The sequence below is a fragment of the Leopardus geoffroyi genome, chromosome A1, assembly GCF_018350155.1.
Source record: "Leopardus geoffroyi isolate Oge1 chromosome A1, O.geoffroyi_Oge1_pat1.0, whole genome shotgun sequence".
NCBI lineage: Eukaryota > Metazoa > Chordata > Mammalia > Carnivora > Felidae > Leopardus > Leopardus geoffroyi.
In genome coordinates, this window is record NC_059326.1 from 230,671,539 (window position 1) to 230,691,224 (window position 19,686).

General features: G+C 43.9%; 1 protein-coding gene across 5 annotated transcripts in view; it reads left to right on the top strand.

Moving 5' to 3' along the window:
- Window positions 1-19,686, top strand: part of CTNND2 (catenin delta 2) — a 942,188-nt gene that overhangs the window by 676,335 nt on the left and 246,167 nt on the right. For all 5 annotated transcript variants that reach the window (XM_045441900.1, XM_045441910.1, XM_045441928.1 and 2 more), the window contains one exon: window positions 14,794-14,926. In XM_045441900.1, the coding sequence (XP_045297856.1) occupies window positions 14,794-14,926 (133 nt within the window). The remainder of the gene's footprint in view (window positions 1-14,793; window positions 14,927-19,686) is intronic.

Genomic DNA, 19,686 nt, shown 5'->3' on the forward strand with positions numbered 1-19,686 from the left:
CTTTTGGCCCAGGGACACCATGAAGAAGTGAAGAGGACCCCGTGTGCCAATAAAATTGGAAACCTCTGCAGTTATATAAAGTCGGGCTCTGCCCAGTCACTTCCCACAAAGAAAAAACAAATGGGTTCAAACAATTAGATATTAAATTAGCATTCTTCAAGATCCAAGTGATTTGTTTCCTTGTGGCTTCATTTCACAGCTGTGCATGGAACTTAAACCGTTCTTCTAGTGAATAAAGAAATGCTTAATGAAGAAATCATAATTCTTAATTAGTGGAAAAGATAAAAGAAATGTGTGCTTTTATTATTTGCATAAATAAAACTATTCTTATGTGCCATTTGCTCTTTTCTCTGGTAATCAAATGTATTCCATGAGCCCTGTCGGCCATCCTGCCCGTTTTAAATTTGAAAGGTCTATGGCAGCAATAATAGAAAATATCTTTAAACTCATTGCAAACTTTTCAATTAATTTTCAAATTAATCACAGCCATTCTGAGAGTTAGGCGGACCTAGAGGTAATAAAAGCCGAGTCTAAGTCTTTATCAATGGGTAGAAATGAAAGGTAATGGGACACTGTTATCTGGAAATGAATACCTTCTTTTTTTTATGATGGCACTTTAAAAAGAAGCTTACTAATACATTCAGTTGTACAGATATGGAATCTTCCAGGATAATGGTATACAGCTGGCCTGTCTGTACCCCTTTCACTGATGATCTGCAGGGATTACAGGGATTACCAATAAATATCCATTGTTGGTTACCTTACTCAAAATGAGGGATATATGTATCATTATATATATATATATATTATATATTATTGTATAATTATAATATATAATAATATGATATATATATATCAATAATGTATATATTATATATATACACACATATGTATCTTCCACATTTTATATTTAGAAAAATCCAGACCAACAAGTAATATGAAGTAGGATAAAAGAAAATGTCTTCACATGGAATTCTTTTGCATTTAATGTCTAGTAATGAGAAATAATTGTGAATGGCCACTTGGACACTGTAGTTCTCTTTTTCTAGTATTAAGGCTTGGCTCAAGTATTCATAGCTTCTTTATACTTCCTTTAAGGGCAAATGGAAACAAACCTAGCTAGGTGTGTTTGGGTTGTTTTCTGATGTAGGCACTAACAACTGTTTATAGTTCTTTGCTTGTTTTTTTTTTTTTTTTTTCCTTTTCTAGCAGCTAAAGAGCAACAATACCCAAAAGCTTTCCACCCATTCCTGATGCGTTTCAGTAAGAATAACAGCAGAAAAATGCAGGAAGATGTAAACCCTAAAGTCATTCATCAGTACTTACATTCGAGGGTCAGATTGGCTGTCTCTGAGATTTTAAAATAACCAGCCAAGTATACAAAAAAAACAAAGAGGTAAACAGGATGTGGCTTCATGGGGACAAAGCATCTTCTCTTCTCTTCTCTTCTCACTCGTGGTTCTGATATCATGTTGACAGAGCTTAACAACACCACTTCAACCCCCAAGCGAGCCACTTCTCCAGACACAGAATGGAACATTGATCTCTGGCACCTACCCTTCCCTTTCTGGTATCCCCTGGATCTCCCCTAACGGGGCAGCCCCAGCTCTGGGGGCCAAGAAAGACAAGAGGAGAGCCTGATGTTCTTTTGAGCATAAGCAATTTCACAGACCATCAGCATCACGCAAGGCCACCCTGACGATGATGGATCAAGACAAAATCAAGACCCCTCCGTAGTCATGTCTGAAAACTGACAAATCACAAAACTGATGGAAACAGCCACCTGTCCAAGCTGATTTGATGACTGCTTTTTCTTTACCAATCACAGTTTGAGCCTTGCTGTAGTCTTCCCTCCTTCTAGATCTTTAAGAATCTTTAAGATACCGAGTTACATCCCGGCAGCAGCCAATCCAGAACCAGACCCTGCCTCCAAAGCCCCCCAACACAAGCCCAGATGCTGTAAGTCTGCTTTAACATCATCTTATTGAACTACCCTGCAATCCTGAGGTGAGGGATCTTTGGTTAGAGCCAATAAGAGCCAACCACAGATGCGATCCTGATAGGCTTGGTTGGATTACACTGACATGTCTAGCAACATGCTTTTTAAAGTTTACCCTTCCTGGGGCACCTGGCTGGCTCAGTTTGTAGATCATGTGACTCTTGATCTTGGGACTGTGAGTCTGAGCCCCACATTTGCGTGTAGATTGCTTAAAAAATAATATCTTTAATTAAAAAAAGTTTACCCTCCCTGAATACCACCTTCTTATAGCACATGGCCCCATGCTTATCAGGAAATTAATCCCTAACACAGTTAGAATAAGTTTTTTTTTTTTTTCCTTCTTACACAACATGCTTTTTCAATTAGGCAATTCTGCTCCAACATTATTGCCTACTACGGTTCAGAGGCACAAACCAAGGTTTGGAACTAGAGTGTGTGTGCATTGCAGAACAGACTTAGGGAGGAGATATCTTGGCCGAATGTAACTTTGAATAAGCTTTGAACCTTAACAATTGACCACCCGGTTCCATACACTAACTTACCTGTGACCTTGGTCAGGTCACTAAACAATCTGACCTGGGTTTCTCAGTCTACACAATAAACATGGGAAATGCTGGCTAAAGTGCCCTCCCGTCCTAAAATATGAAGAAAAGCCATCAAAATGCATATATACAAATTCTGGAAATACTAAGTTACTATTATGATTTTTCACGATGGTATAATTATTTCATAATGTTAACAGTAATTGTTTCTGCTGTCGTTTAGATGGATTTGAATCCAGCATTACTGAAAAGGAAAGAGGCAACCAGATGGCCTTTAAATGCAGGTCTGGCATTTCTTTAATATCTTTTCTTCAGCGTACAGCCATTGCTTATTTATAGTTGTCTTCTCTGCTAAAGTGTAAGTGGTTTGAGGTCAGGACCCAATATGCGTATCTGCAGGACCTAGAACTTCTCCTGGTTCATAAAAAGGCCTCTCAAACACTCCTGGAAGGAGACCATGCGTGGGTGCTATTTTCAGAGGATTTGTTACTCATTTTAAAGAATACCCTCAAACATCTTTCTCACTTGGTGCCTCTTCTAGACTAAATTTCGTTTCGATTCTGTAAGATTTTCCTTAAAGGGAGTCTCTCTGTTCGGTGTTATCTGAAATACATTGAGTTGTCATTCTTTGAAGAACTAAAATGAGGTGACAGACATGGAATCGTATGTGCGAAACATGCTAGCAACATTCCCAGGACCAAGGTCAACAGTGGATATCACTAGATGCCCACCGTGGACTCTGTGTAGCAATCAACCCTCGAGCCTGTACTCACAACTTACATTCTAAAGACAACGTGACAGGTGCTGTGGGACAGGTTCTTGCTTCCAGAAACATGGAGACCAAGCACGCAGTCTTTGGAGATGGGTTCTTCTAGAATGCATTTACCCGTGTCATTTTGGTTTTTGGAAAGGTTCGGAAGTTTTCAGAAACAGAATCATTAAAAGCTCTTTTTTAAAGATTCTTTTCACAGAGAACTGTCAGATGATATCGTTGTTTAGTTTATAAGAAAGCACTCTCCATTCTATAATTTACATGCAGTATATTGCTAGGCCATTTTTAATAGTATTTAATATTAAGTTTCCTTTAATACACATACATATAGTAAAACTTTCTGAGGGTGAGCAAGACCTTTGTGGCTTTTTCTCAAATACCTAATCTAAACGGGAAGCAGGGGGCACCTGGGTGGCTCAGTCGGTTAAGGGTCAGACTTCGGCTCAGGTCATGATCTCGCAGTCCGTGGGTTCGAGCCTCGTGTCGGGCTCTGTGCTGATAGCTCGGAGCCTGGAGTCTGTTTTAGATTCTGTGACTCCCTCTCTCTCTGACCCTCCCCCGTTCATGCTCTGTCTCTCTCTGTCTCAAAAAAATAAATAAACGTTAAAAAATTTTTTTAAATAAATAAATAAATGTGAGGCAGAACCCTGATCTCTGCCGATACTGACAGAGTAAAAACTATTGCTCTAACATCCTACAATCATGCCCTCCTCTCATGGGTCTTGGGTGTCAGATCCTTCCTTCTGTTCCCACTGGAGGTGCACAGGTCCAGATTTTTCTAGGAAGCATCACGGACTGTTAATTTTAAAATGGGTACATAGTCATAGAATATAAACATTTTCCATAAAGTCATTATGGCTTACACGGAAAAGTTTATGGGTACTATTTGTCCTTTGTTCCCTTGGGCCATTACCACCAAAGACAGCCTGTTAGAATTTCCAGGGCAACTAAACGGTTATGTGTATGAAGTTGATTTTTCCTTGTGGAATCTATTTTATTGAAAATGTCTAGTTGTATTAATAGATAAAAGCGAGTATTCTACATTTTATTGAGACTGAATAGGTATTACCATATAATTGATAATATTATTTGCAGTCTAATGGACTTTTAGGATATTTAAGCCCTTGGTAGAAGCAGAAATTCACTGGTACTTAAAATACATGAGATTAAAAATGGTAAATAGCAGCATGAACTTTTGCCATTCATTTTACATTATCCCCCCACCCCACCCCCCCGCCTTGATTCCCAATAAGTTGGACTCCAAGAAAAAGCCCTTTGCTTGGCTAAGATTTACTTAAGGCACCCAACACCTGTAACAGTTGGGAAATGAGCAGTTTTCTCACGATTTTGCTGTTTCCGATTCTCCGCTTCAGCAGCCAGTAGAAAACTTGCTAGTCGAAAGTGTCCCTCCTTGTTCTGGAATAATAGATGCCAGTCCCCGAAAGTGGGTCCTAGCCTGGCCAGTCCGCCCTGTGGTCCCTGGGCATGACGGACGTGGCCACAGGAGTCACCAGTTCACGTGAGCAGAGGGTGGGAGAAGGGCCGGCTCTTGCCTTCACACTCCGTGTGCACCTGGCCCCGGCCCCAGCGTGTATCCCCACCCCCCCACTGCCCAGCACCAGCAGCCTCGCCAGGGTCCCCCACATGAGCCACTAAACTCTCTCCTGCTCCATCCGCACCCTATAGAGTCTCAGCCCTGCATCCAGAGGGACCTTTCGTAAACACAGCTCCATCAAAGTATGATTTATATACAATAAATGCACTGTTTTAGGCTGCAGTTTCTGAGTGTTGACAGATGTATACACCCACGTAACCACTGTCAAAGCGATTCTCCAAAAACGCGAATCGGACCACAACATGCCAGTGTCTCTGGCCTCTCTCAGAGCAGAAGCCAGAGACCTGCCAGGACTGACGAATCCTGTGTGATCTGGGGCCTTACTGCCTCTCTCCGCATGGCCCCAGGCCCCACGCCTCTTCCCTCACTGGCCTTCTCCCCTCTTGCCTGACGTGGTAATTAAGCACATTCCTCTTCAGGGTCTTAGCGCTGTTCTCCCTTTCAGGAACATTCCTTCCACCAGGCACCACCTTTAGGTCTATGCTCCAGGGTCACCTTCTCCGGGAGGTCTTCCATAGCCACAGAGTTTACAGTAACAACCCCTGTACAGCACGTGTGTGTGCGTGTGTGTACACACACACACACACACACACACACACACACACACACACTCGTGTTGCCTATGCCTGTTTTATTTTCCCATTACACCTGTATTAGTTTCCTGTGGCTGCTGTAACAAAATACAACAAACGAGGTGGCTTCAAACAACAGGAATTTATTCTCTAACAGTTCAGGAGATCGGAAGTCAAGTGAAGGTGTCAGCAGAGTGGGTTCCTTCCAGAAGCTCTAAAGGAGAAACCGTCCATGCCTCTCTCCCTGCCTCTGGTAGTTGCCGGCCATCCTTGGCATCCCCTGGCTTGTAGCCACATCACTCCAACCTCTGCCTCTGTCTGCACAGTGCTTTCTCCTCCCTGTGTCTCTCTGTGTCCTTTTGTGTGTCTTATGAGGACACGGCCATAGGATTTAGGGCCTGTCCTCATCCAGGAAGATGAGGATCTCATCTTGGTCCTTAATTATATCCTGTAAAGACCATATTTCAAATAAGGTTATGTTCTGAGGTCCCACATGGACTTGAATTTTTGAGGGGACACCATTCAACCCAGCACACGCTTAACACGGACAAATAATGCACTTTGCTCTCTTGATAACGAATTGCCAACCACCGTTAGGAAGCAGCTCCCTGCAACAGGAACTTTTGCTGCGTTCAGTACTGAATTTCCAGTGGCTAGAGGCACAGTGGTCACTCCGTGAACATTGGCTGGGGGAGTGAGTGGTTTATAGCTGAATCTGCCAAAGCAGGAAGTCAGGCGGCCTGCAGGGATGCAGTGAGAGGCGAAGGCCACAGGTTAGAGAGGTGGGTGTTTCAAATAGACAAACGAGCGGGTTGGTAAGTCAGAGTAAATCGCTAGAGGAGTCGACCTCATGACCAGCGATCACAGGGTGGATTCTCAGAGGCATGAGTTGGAGGTGGTGACTCTTAGGATAGTCCAAGCAGCTCCCTCCACCTCCTCGGAGTCTCGCCAGTGGGATGGTCTTTTGTCAGCTTAAAAAGGCCATATGTGCATTTGTTTCCTGCGGCTGTTATAACAAATGGACACAAAGTTGATGACTTTCAATAACACAGATTTACTCTCCTGTAGTTCTGAAGGCCAGAAGTCTGCAGTCAGGTTCACTGGGCTATCATCGACATGTCAGTACGACCATGCTGCCCCCAGAAGTTTTAGGAGAAAATCCTTGTACTTGTCTGTTCCAGCTTCTAGAGCTGCATTCCTTACATTTCTTGGCTCATGGCCCCTTCCCGCGTCATCAAAGACAACAATATAGCATCTTATTTCAGTGGTATATCTCCTTCTTCTTATATACAAAGTCCATTTTGTCAAATAAGGTAACATTTACAGGTTGGAGGGATACCTTTGGGGACATTATTCAGCCCACCAGAGGGATCCTAACTAGAGACCAGCCATGGATCTTGGGACAAGTATAGAGAGTTCCAGATTCTTCCTTCCTGATTTCCCAGTGCAGGAAGTGGTGGGATTCTGTGCTTTCATTTAACTAACAGGAATGACTCATTTCCTGCCCTAATTAGTTTCTCTGCTGAGGGCAGGGCTACTTGTAAGGAAAGGGTCCAATTTGAAACAAGCAAGTACGTCGACCTTACGCTCATAACATTTGAAACCCCCCTCTTTTTTGTACTTGGTTTTTCATTTATCATATCGTCATAGATGATCTGTCTGTGCGAGTTGCCTCGGTATTTTGTGAAAAGAGAGGGTGTAATTAATAATGCAGATTTAAGATAAGATGAGGATCATCCCCAGGAGGGAAGAGCTGGCTGGTGGTCCTTGACAGCATTGAGTCCCTGTGAGCTGAACACATCTACAAGGAGCACAGTGGCTGCTCCATCAGAAGACAGGTCAAGAAATCATGGGTCAGTGAGTTAATGCTACTGATGCAGTTTGGGTAATTACATTTTCCCAAAATGTAAAGCTTGGAGAGAGCCGTTTCTTTCTACAAATGAAAACAGTTGAACTTGTTTTCTAGACAGTCATAATTCCAATGCTGCTGTTTCTCTGAAAGCAAAGATTTGTTTTCTAAATGTGATAAGCCATGTAGGGCAGCTTCTGGTTTGGGCTACAAAATATCCAGGAATGAGGACCAAGGCACGAATGCTTCCATATGTTTCTCATTGGATAAGATCTCGTTCGTCAACAAGAATTAAAATACTTCCGTTTCGTCATAAAAATATCCACCTATCTAACGTTCTTATGACCACCACGTCTGCACCGCCAACCTTATTAACAAGACCACATCAGAAACAAAACAGCTCACCTCATGGCTCTAGATGCCAAAGTTAAAGCCGATATGCTCTTTAAAACCTTTAGTTAGGGGGTGCCTGGGTGGCTCAGTCGGTTAAGCGGCCAACTTCGGCTCTGATCTCACTGTCAGTGGGTTCAATCCCCGCGTCGAGCTCTGTGCTGACAGCTCAGAGCCTGGAGCCTGCTTCTGATTCTGTGTCTCCCTCTCTCTCTGCCCCTCACCTGCTTGCACTCGGTCTCTCTCTCTCTCTCAAAAATAAATAAACATTAAAAAAATACAACTTCTGGTTACAGTTCAGAAGTTTAAAGAGGTGGAGATTTTCACGTTTTTAAGTAATGTCCATGTAGCCCTGCCCCACTGAAACCACTGAGACTGCAAAGTGGGCAGTGTCCCTCCAACATAAAGAATCAAAGTAAGCAAGGTGTCTCTGACGTGAAGCTTTGCTGAAAGTCAAATTTTGAGTTCCCAGAGACTCTGGCCCCGAGGCCCGTTACAACGCAGAAGTAAACGTGATAAAATCTTGTGACGGTACATCAACTCTCCGGTTTCTGTGCCAGCATAACATAGTAACGGATTTCAAACTGTTTTGCTATTTAGCTCTGAGCTGAGCGCTTATAATTTTAGCAACTCAGATAGTCCATATAAGAGTGAGAATTTTGTCACAATATTGTTGGGGTATGTGACAAGTTTTAATGGAGAAAAGGTTACATTTGCATATTCTCCAGTTCCATTAACATTTCTAAAATGAAGCCCAGTAACAAATGAGAGTTATGAGTTCGCTCCGGTAGAAAACTGTAGATGGTTCTTATTTCTGAGTCTTTACTCCGTCGTCTAGTTATATACGACAGCTGGCATGTCTCAAGGGCCCACAGTGCGTGCCAGATACTGCTCCAAGGGGTTCGTATATATTATTTCTGATCATCCCACCAATACACCCAGGTAGGAATTATTATCTCATTATGAAAGATGGACTCAAAGCAAAGAGCACGCCAGCCAGTGGAAATTCAGCGGGAAACCAGAGGCAGACAGAAGGAGCCCAAGGCTGCAGAAAGTGTTCATGGTGGGTGGAGCAGGATTCGAACCAACTCTGACTGCATCCAAAGAACTTTTGCCCACCATGGCACTCTGCCTCTGGAGGCGGTAGGGGGCAAAACAAATCATTTCAAAGTGGCACATTTTCAGGCAGAATTTTTAGTATAAGCTAAAGCAGTGTCTCTCTTTACACTTATGTTCTTTCGTGTCAGTATCAGCTCTAATGTCAATAAACCCATCAGTAACAGGTTATGTTTAAAAAATTAAATGGCATTATATAAATATTGTAAATATATACATACGTCCTTTAGAGCAATCTTAGGGTAACAATCGCTCGTATATATCTATCTATAGCTCTTAATACCTTGCCAACCACTTTCACCTTCATTAGCTCATGTGTCATTTCAAAAGATATCCCATGAAATAGGCGGTATTATTTGCCATATTAGATCTATGGAAACCAAGCCCAGCAAACAGTGAGGGACTTGAAGAGAGAAAGCCAGATGTTCAAGTTTGGAAGGCTATCCTAGCTACTCTCATACCAAATCCTGTGTCCATTCTACTAAAATAATCCAGGAGTAAAAGACTTTAAAACATGCTTGCTCAACACAAGTGATCAGACACACTTCGTGTTTGGACCAGAGTTTCTCAGCCCTGGCTCTAATGACAGTTCGGGGATGGAGAATTTTTTCTTGTGCACTGTAGGATGTTGACCCGCATTCCTGGCCTCTCCCCACTGGATGCCAGGAACATCTTCCAGTTGTGACAACCAAAAATGTCTTCGGTCATTGCCAAAAGTCTGCTGTGGACACTGTTTTAAACATATTTTTTTAATTTTTTAAATTTTTATTTGAGAGAGAGAAGAAAGACTGAGCACAAGTGGGGGAGGGGCAGAGAGAGAGGGAGACACAGAATCTGGGCTCCAGGCTTTGAGCTGTCAGCACAGAGCCCGACGCGGGGCTTGAACTCGGGAACGGCAAGATCATGACCTGAGCTAAAGCTGGACGCTTAACTGACTGAACCACCCAGGTGCCCCTAAACATATTTATTTTTGAGACATTGTCTAAAAAAAAAAAATCCTTCTTCTAGATGTTATTGCAAGGCAGTGATTACAGCAGCCAACACAGTTATGTGGTTAAATTTATCTATTTGAAAGCAGACAGCCGAGTTTTATTCTGGCTCCCCCAGTTAAGTTGGTACCATCTGTAAGTCAAATTTCCTCCTCTGTAAAATGAAAATAAACCACAGAAGGCTACTTAAGGATTAAAGAGTTAAGGCGTGTGAACAGGGAACCATGGCAACTGACTTTTAGTGCACTCATGTTGTTTCTTAAGGTTATTTTTCTGGCTGTTCTGTAAACCTAAACAAATCTGAATGTTCTTAGATTTCTTCTCCACAATAGTCACTGCAGACCAGAAACAGCATTTTTGCATTTGTATGAAAGGCCCTCTGTGATCTCATCCCAAACTTGCTTTCTAGCCCTGCCTCTACTATCCGGCCTCCCGGGCAGGCTTCCTCCAAACAGCCTGTTTCTTAGCCATTCCCCAGCTAGTCTGAGAATGTACCTTTCCCAAATCCACCAATCCCTCTGCAGCCCCGAACCTCTCCCTGTGCTGATCCTTTATTGGTATGTGTCTTTTCCAGAGCATCTTTGTCTTGTGAGCCACTCCTTGTCCTTGAGGATTAAGACCCTTATGCAAGACCATATCATATACCAAATTCTGGTCCAAATGAGATGGACATTTTACTTCCTCTGGGCCTCCAGTTCTTTCTCTGGAGTCTATCTCCATGGACAACAAAAAATCCGAGCGATCTAATTTAAGCGAAACAAAACCATTCTGGAAAAAAGACTTGGATATAAATCGTTCCCCCCCCCAACTTATTGTTGAGGGGGTACACCTTTAGCATCACTCTTGTGAAATTGAGGAAGGCATTTGAAAACACTAGTAGTATCCTCTTAGCACCTGCTGCTGTGGCTAGGGCTGGGAAATGCCAGTTAGAATAAACCAGAAGCGAACTGCTCAGACGCACAATCCACTCCAGCATGATTCGTGGAAAGCTGGTTTAGGCTAAGAGACATCAAGTCATTTTGAACACTAATTTACCGTTGTCGTTAAGTCTTACCCGGCTTTGTGATCTCCCTCGCCCCCTTTCACTCTGTCCCAGAGTCCCCCCCCCAGGGACCCCACTTTCACACGTTGTCATTGCACCAGAGGAGGATTGGAGCACGGCAGCTGAGGGAATTTCTTCATGCTGTGGGAAAAACCCTTGTCCCCGTGAAGCTTACAGCAGAGAAAGGGCGGAGTGATGAATCATCGTAACAAAAACGATGGAGGGGAATTTCAGCCAGTTATAAGTGTGGTGGATGAAATATGGCGGTAGTAAGATGATATGAAGGGTCAGGCTTGTTTGCCTGGAAGCTTCTAGGAGATACCCTCCGAGACATACGAACTAAGACCTGGTCAAGACAAGAGAGCACCATGCAGAGACCTGAGGGAGGAGCCTCCCCCAGCGTACCAGGATCTTGAGATGGGAACAGCAGAACTGTTTTCAATAGGAAGGAAGCAATTCAGGGAACTTGGTGCAGGAAGCTCAGGAACAGGGAGGAGTCCTCTGTGTGGGAGGTGGCTGTTGTCCTTGGTACAGTGGGAAGCCACTGGAAGGTTTCAGTGACAGAATTACTGATGCATAGTAAAGACTGCACAGTTTGGCAGTATGGAGAGAGTGTGTGTGTGTGTGTGTGTGTGTGTGTGTGTGTGTGTCTGTCTGTCTATCTGTCTAGGTGTGTCAGGGGACGGGGGAGCATTCCAGAATGACCAATTGGCCAGAGAAAAGATGTCATTAGAACTGAGGAAACACTCCCTGCCCAGATACTTCCTTCACTCTTTCCTTCATGCCTTCATTCTCCCAAAGCACATTTATGTAACGTTCATCAGGTACCGGGGATATTGTATGCTCTAGTGAGCAAACATGACCGAAAGGGCTGCAGTCCTGGCCTCAGAGAACTTACCACAGTGTGGAGACGGAGGCAGCGATGGGATGCAGTCCACAACAAAATGGAGGCACTACCGCTAGGCGTTGCATGGATGGACTCACGGAAGGCCTCCCTGAGGGAATCACAGGGAGCCCGGGGTCCTGAGTTTGAGTGAGAAACCGCTGGGCCAGAGCTGTTCCAGGAGCCAGAACAGAGGTGGGCGAGAGCACCGTCCAGATGTCTGCCAGTGCAGGGAGCCCAGGGAGGCAGCGGGACGCAAGGCTGGCAAGTTGGGAGATGGCAAGCCAAGCAAAGGCCTCACGAGCCATGGGAATATCCTGGTCTTTATCCCGAAGACAGTGGGAACCACTGAAGGGCTTTAAGCAGGGAAGCGGCCCGATCAGTTTTGTGTTTGTGCCCAGTCCGATGCCTTAGGTAGGAAGAAGGGTGCGTGGGAGGTGATTGGCTTGGTCAGCGGGGTGAAAGGTGAGAAACAGGTCTGGGAAAAGAGTAGTGGGGCAGAGGGGATGTCTGGAAGATTCCAGAGTTTTCAGGGGAAGCTGAATAGCCTTTTTCCCCCTTGGCTCATGATTCCTTAGAAAGTGCATCTGCTCTGAGTTTGGGCTGTGTGTGTGTACATGTGCGTGTATGTATATACATGCATCCACACAAATGAACCTGTGTGTGTGCATGTGTGCAGAGGGTCCCTCAGACTGTTCTCCTAGAGATGTTGTTCCAAAGATGTTACTGATATATGCCATATAGAGCAGTTACCATCCGGTTAATAAAATAGGCTCAAATGAATTCTTTACTAATCACTTTCCAATAGCACAGGCTCACCAGAATTCATCTTAGCCATCCAGTACCTATAGGACACTGCCAATCTTAATGTATAGGGTATTCTGTAGATTTTTATTTCATTTGAACAAAGAACACAATTTTACTTGGCTGCTATTCTGAGCAGAGGGGCTGTGGGTGCTATCTCGATGTTGCTGAAGTGGTTTAGAATCATGCGAGAGAAGGACATTAAACTTAAAGTAACACAAGCTTCCTGTGTTTTTAATCTGTAATTTCTGCTTTGATCACATAGCCAAAAAAAAAAAATGTAATAATTTGTCTGTTACCAGCAATCACTTATGGGTAGTTTGTAGAAGATGTATTACTATACTATCTTTCCTTTTGAAAATATGTGTGGCTACCTAAAATTTTATGTCAAATTTATTAACTACTTAATGCACATTAAATCAAATGCTTGATCTTGCCAAGAAAAACTAAGCTAATTCAAAAGGAATCCCATTGACGATTGTCTTCAGAGCCGTGAAGGGAGTGCTAACACGTTTCAAGGTTTGCTTGACAGCCTCTATGGGTTGTGATAAAGGAAAGATAAAGAGAACAGGTTAGAATCTACGAGGACGCTTTTAACCTTCGTCTGTTCCTTCTCTGCCCCATTTTTTTTGTGACTCCTCTTCTCCAACGACAGCACTGACCCAGCATCAACAGGATGGATGCTCTTGAGCTGTTTCTCTGGGAGTAGAGTGGTTATTGCCAAGCTATCTCGTTTGTCTTTCACCCTATCCTTTGGATAAATAGTACCCTTTTGTGGCACGTGGGGTCACCTTTTTATCTGCGGTCTCAGAGGTTGCTTTTTTATTTCTCTGTTAAAAATGGGTTCCCTGCTACAGGAATAGAATCCATACAATTGGCCCTATTAGCCCCATGTCCTAGCTGGTTGAGCCGATTGACTTCATAAAACAATATTCATTTGCATGGTACAGTCAGTCTTGTGTTTTAGGGTGGACTTAAATGTCTCAGAGCATGTTTCTTAAAATTAAATAAACAACCATCTTCTTGGAGTAGCTCAGATGTGAAAAGAAGAATGGAGGAGAAAAATGTACAGTGAAAAAATATATATTAACATTGTATGAATAAACCCAACTCTTGAACTTCCTTTCATAAATTCTTCTTGTTGCTCCACTTTTCCCTCTGGAGAATCGTTTAAAGAAGAGATGACGATAACAGTAACAGTAATAATAGTCAGAAAATAATAAAGAAGGCCTCAGGTTCTATCACAACATTTTGGATTTTGGATTGGACCCCATCCAGTTATATTTTCTCTTGTCTGATAATTTAGCTAAATGCTGTCCTTGAGTCAGACTGTTGAAACAATATATTAGAAAACCAATGTGACCTTGGGGCGCCTGGGTGGCTCAGTCGGTTGGGCGGCCGACTTCGGCTCAGGTCATGATCTTGCGGTCCGTGGGTTCGAGCCCTGCGTTGGGCTCTGTGTTGACTGCTCAGAGCCCAGAGCCTGTTTCGGATTCTGTGTCTCCCTGTCTCTGACCCTCCCCTGTTCATGCTCTGTCTCTCTCTGTCTCAAAAATAAAATAAACAGGGGCGCCTGGGTGGCACAGTCGGTTAAGCGTCCGACTTCAGCCAGGTCACGATCTCGCGGTCCGTGAGTTCGAGCCCCGCGTCAGGCTCTGGGCTGATGGCTCAGAGCCTGGAGCCTGTTTCCGATTCTGTGTCTCCCTCTCTCTCTGCCCCTCCCCCGTTCATGCTCTGTCTCTCTCTGTCCCAAAAATAAATAAACGTTGAAAAACAAAATTAATTAAAAAATAAAATAAAATAAAATAAACATTAAAAAAAATTAAAAAAAAAAAAGAAAACCAATGTGACCTTATAAATTCTCCATTTAAGCCCAAATTAAAAATGTGTATATTAATAAAATCATGTGACACTTTAAGTCATTTTTTTTCACAATCTTCATAAACATGTAACTTCAGTTGATACATTTAAGGTTTTATATATATAGGGTGTGTGTGTTCAGCATACATCCGTATGTGTATACCTACACGCACCTCCAAGCCATCAACTGAAGGACGTCTTTTCAGATTCTTTTAAGTGAATGTGCGTGTATGAAAACCAGACCGGCTATTTGTGAAATAGTTCCGTGTAAACTCAAGTACGTTTCATAAATGGGTTAAGCGCGTGTTAACACTGTGGTAGGATTTCTCTCTCATGTTCTCCTGCCTTCTCCTTGTTCAGAGAATTTGGATGGAGAGACCCAGAGCTACCGGAAGTGATCCAGATGTTACAACACCAGTTTCCTTCAGTCCAGTCTAATGCTGCAGCCTACTTACAGCACCTCTGTTTCGGAGACAATAAAATTAAAGCCGAGGTAAGCGCTACTTGGATTCTTTTTTAATTTTTTTTCCTCAACGTTTATTTATTTTTGGGACAGAGAGAGACAGAGCATGAACGGGGGAGGGGCAGAGAGAGAGGGAGACACAGAATCGGAAACAGGCTCCAGGCTCTGAGCCATCAGCCCAGAGCCCGACGCGGGGCTCGAACTCACGGACCGCGAGATCGTGACCTGGCTGAAGTCGGACGCTCAACCGACTGCGCCACCCAGGCGCCCCAGCGCTGCTTGGATTCTTAAGCGACTGGTGGTAGATTTCGTCAGCACCGAGGTCTATAGAGTAGTGTTGAAAGGGGAAAGGAATAGGAAAACCAAAGTTATGTTTCCAAAATTTAGATCCGTATGTAAGACCGAAATGGCACCTTCTGATTAACTGGCGTGTGTATGCATAGTCTTCTTTTTTTTTTTTTTAATTTTTTTTTCAACGTTTATTTATTTTTGGGACAGAGAGAGACAGAGCATGAACCGGGGAGGGGCAGAGAGAGAGGGAGACACAGAATCGGAAACAGGCTCCAGGCTCTGAGCCATCAGCCCAGAGCCCGATGCGGGGCTTGAACTCACAGACCGCGAGATTGTGACCTGGCTGAAGTCGGACACTTAACCGACTGCGCCACCCAGGCGCCCCCATAGTCTTCTTTTTTAATGTTTGGATACTGAGGAGTAGATGACCAAATATACCTTCTAGTATTAACACAGGCAAAATGGTCAAACGCTGGACTTTTCATGTGATTTGCCTTCCTCTTCCCAATATCATCCCTGGAGTTATCTCTGCCTCTAAATCTTCAAGAAATAAAGAGCATCTTACGTTGTCTCCTCAACTTACAAGATTACTGCAGTCACCTATGATATCATCTCTCCTTTCTGGAAAACTCACTTACAGGATGAGAACTCTAGGCAATAGATAAGCTTTGTGTTACAATCAAGGATTTTGAGCCATTTACAGAATTACTAGGGAATATAACACGGGTGGATGTGATCCAGGAAAGAATATATTGTCTGCACCCATTATGTAAACAATTGTTAACATGCTTGGTATTCTTGGACTACTTTGTATATACACTGTGCTGCGTGATATTTCTAGAAAATCACAGTGGTCGGCATAGCTCACTCTGATTTTTTAGACAAGGGACAAGTATTTGCATTAAGCTGCTGAGTAATCAAATGTTTTAAAACAATTTGATAAGCTATAAAGAGTCATCTCCCTAGCATGGGAGCAGTTCTGGGGATCAGTCAAAATCGGTTTCAGAGTGGAAACAAGAAATTTAGAGATATAATTGCAATTTATTGTAGATTTTGCTTGCTTGCATTAGGATGGATATAGCCTAATGCTTTTCATCATTTCTTTCTATCTTCCACTGGGACTTAGAGGACTTAGCAGAAAGGTCACGTGTCTTTGTGGATTGAATAAAGGGCAGTGGTTCTCAGCCAGGTGTGATTTTTGCCTCCCAAGAGATAGTTGACAATATCTGGAGACACTTGTGGTTGTCACAATTGGAGAGGACCGTGGCGGCGCTATCAGCATGTTATGGGTAGGGTTAGGGATGCTGCAGAACTTCCTAAAATGCACATGCACCGGGCAGCAACCACAGCAAAGAGTTATCCAGTCCCAAATGTCAACAGTGGTGTCAACAGTCACGTAAAGAAAAATATTGTTCATCCAAGATAAGTTTAAAAATGCCAAAAATACTATTAAAATTATATAAAATGATCTACAAATAAAGCAAAGTTAAATTTGAGTTCTGTCCCCAATGGAAAATCTCTCAATCCTTCTATGCCTTTAATAGAAAACCAAAGAGTCACTCAAAATGAAGGACAGATTTCTGATTAGGGGATTACAGCCCATCATTTTTTTCAAGGTCACCACTTTGAGGGCATCTTTAAAGGCCGGGGAAGCATTTTATTCCATTGTTCACGTAAGGTTGGATCAGGGGTGTCATGATGCGTGCCCCCAAAAGCAGGAGTGTGGTTCCGATCTCAGGATTGATGATGCCCTGCAATACACCTGGAAGGTACGGAAAGTTGGGTGACTCACATAACGAGGCTTATTGGGATGGTCGGCGTGGCTCCTAAGTGGGACTGAAAACGTCTTGAGAGTAGGAAAGGGGGTTGGCTTGAGTTTTTGTGGTGATTATAGGGTGGAGTCAGTGTGAGGGTTCTCAAGTGTGGACAGGGGCTGGCGTGATTTGAACTTCCTGCTGATGCCGAAAGAGGAGGCATCCAAGCTTTCATATCACCTTGCTCAGATGTGGGCAGAGCAGGAGAGGGAGGCTTGAAAGCAGTCAGAAGCCAGACATCCAAAAGCGGAGTCTGAACCTTTATTATAAAGGGTCGTGTGATCAGTACAGACAGCATGGCCTGGGGAAGTGTGAAGTCACTGGTCCCACTGGCTCTGTCTACGTGCTCCTTGGACTGGCCAAAGCCTCTCAACAGCAGTGGCTGCTGGCAGCTGGCCACAGACTTGGGTGTGGCCCCATCAGACGCACCTCTCAGCCCCGCGGTGGATCCGAGGTGGCATGATGTCGGGGGCGTGTGGGGGGGGGGGACTGGGACACGCGTCGGCGTCCAATAGACACATCCATCTCCCAGTGCTGCTTCCCTGCTCACCAGCTGTGCCTCCTGGAACAAGCCGATTGTCCTTCAGCCCTTAAAATAGAGATGCCGATACCTGTACTGTGCGTCTTTGTGGGGCTAAGTGACTTAATGTATGCTGGCCACTTAGTGGTAATATATTCATTCATTCATATTCTTTTTTGGCCAGGAACAGTTAGAACATTCAAGTTACTTTATTTTATCTTTTCGATGTTCATTTTAAGTTATTTTACTCTATTTAAAATACAAGTTATTTTATCGTACGTATGTATATATGTCTGCATGTGTACGTGTGCTTATTTTCCTAATTTGCCGTGGGTGCCTGTGTCCCCTCTTACTGCCTGGAGATCTTCCAGCAACTGGCTCTCGGAGGAGGGGCTCATCTGGTGGGTGTCAGTGCTCCACTGCACCCCCAAAGATTCCAGATGTGGCCAGGACCTCAGGGTAACGTTGGCCAGGTCCCCGGGAGCCTGGGATGGGGAGGAAGGGAAGAGTGGTGTAGGACCAAGGGCACAGTCTGCCACCACGGTGGACAGGGACAATGCACGTGCCTAAATAAAACACAAAGTGAGCTATCTGAGTTTCCCTGTCTCGCTCCTTCACTCACGTGGGGAGCACACATATGTACACACACATGCACGCACACACACACACGGAACCTCTGGAAGGGATTTTGCACGGTTCTGTTTTGCTCCCTCATCCTAACTCAGGGCCCAAGCCAATAGTAATGGTTCTCCCTTCGTGACGGATGGCTGCCTGTCATGTTCTCATACACAAGTATTGATTTTTGTAATTACCTGTTGTTCAAATACTAATCCTGCAGGCACTCGCCTTTCCAACGTACTCAGTCCCCCAGTCTTTCTATTGCATTTTATTGAATTGATTTAGCCCCTCAGTCTGCATTTCATTATTAGTATTGACTTTGCTCACACAATGGATAGACCATTGAGCAAAAGGCAGAATTAAATCTCCTATATGGGGAGGGTCATAAATCATGCCTTTCTCATTCCTCATTCCAGTGCTTGGTACAGTTTTCATGTAATGAAGCCAAGAAACTCAGTGCTGTTCAAAATGATGCCGGATATTATAGGCACAAAGTTGAGAATTTGCTTCCATAAATCAGCAAATGAAAGCCCCGTTTCTAACTTTTCCTCCTGGTCTGGTGACCGGTGGATTTGCTGGATTGGTGGCAGCCTCCCAGGAGGGGGTGGCGCCCCGGGGAAGGAGCTGGTGTGGGCAGCTGGCAGCCACCAGGGACCGAGCTGGAGTCTGCGGGCCAGTGGGGGACCCAGCTTAGAGCGTTCAGTTACAGATGAGACAGGAGGGTGCTCCACAAACTGGACCTCAGATCAGAACAGAAGTGGTTGAGGAACAACTAAAGAGACCTGGGAAGGAAAAAGGGTAAAAATAGACAGGGTCTGGGCTGTTGCCACAAACACACTGAGTTTGCGCAGCTCGTTTTCACAGACTGATGAACATCTGATACGTTGCTGCCCTCCTGCTTCAGGGCAGGGGTAGCAGTGGCACTAATGGGTGTCAGTACTATTTGAACTGTGTCTCGTATACGTTGTCTCCTAGACTGTTGGGACTGTCACAGTAAATTGAGCTGTACATAATCTCTGGAGTTGTTTGACGTGAAAACTTGCTCATGTGCGTGTATCACCGGCATCTTTTAGGAGGTACCCAGGTGATAATCTCTTAGTATTTTTCATAAATGCTTTCTTCATTCTTTCTGGGCGCTCCCCAGTTAAGAATATTAAGATTGTCCATCGACTCGGGGATAATACTAGGTGCCTCTCATGGGTTCTAATGATTCGAGCTTCTTTATGTTGCCCCTCCTGCTTTGTCCCCCTGTTTCTGCCCATGCACACGTTAGGACAGGTAGGTGCACACGTAGGCACCCCATACTTGCACGTGGACAATCATGCACCAAAAATGAGCATAATATATATATGCTGTAGGGCAGCATTCAAGATAACATGTCTCCTAGAAATTAAAAAAAAAAAATCTTTTTTCACAGTTTCAAGTGAGAAGGACTCTTCTTAAAATTAAAAAACATTAGCTGTTTTAATTTATGATGAACTAAGGAATTAAATTTAGTGGAAGTTTAAAATTAATAAGTATTTAAGTGTTAAAATAATTTTAAGATG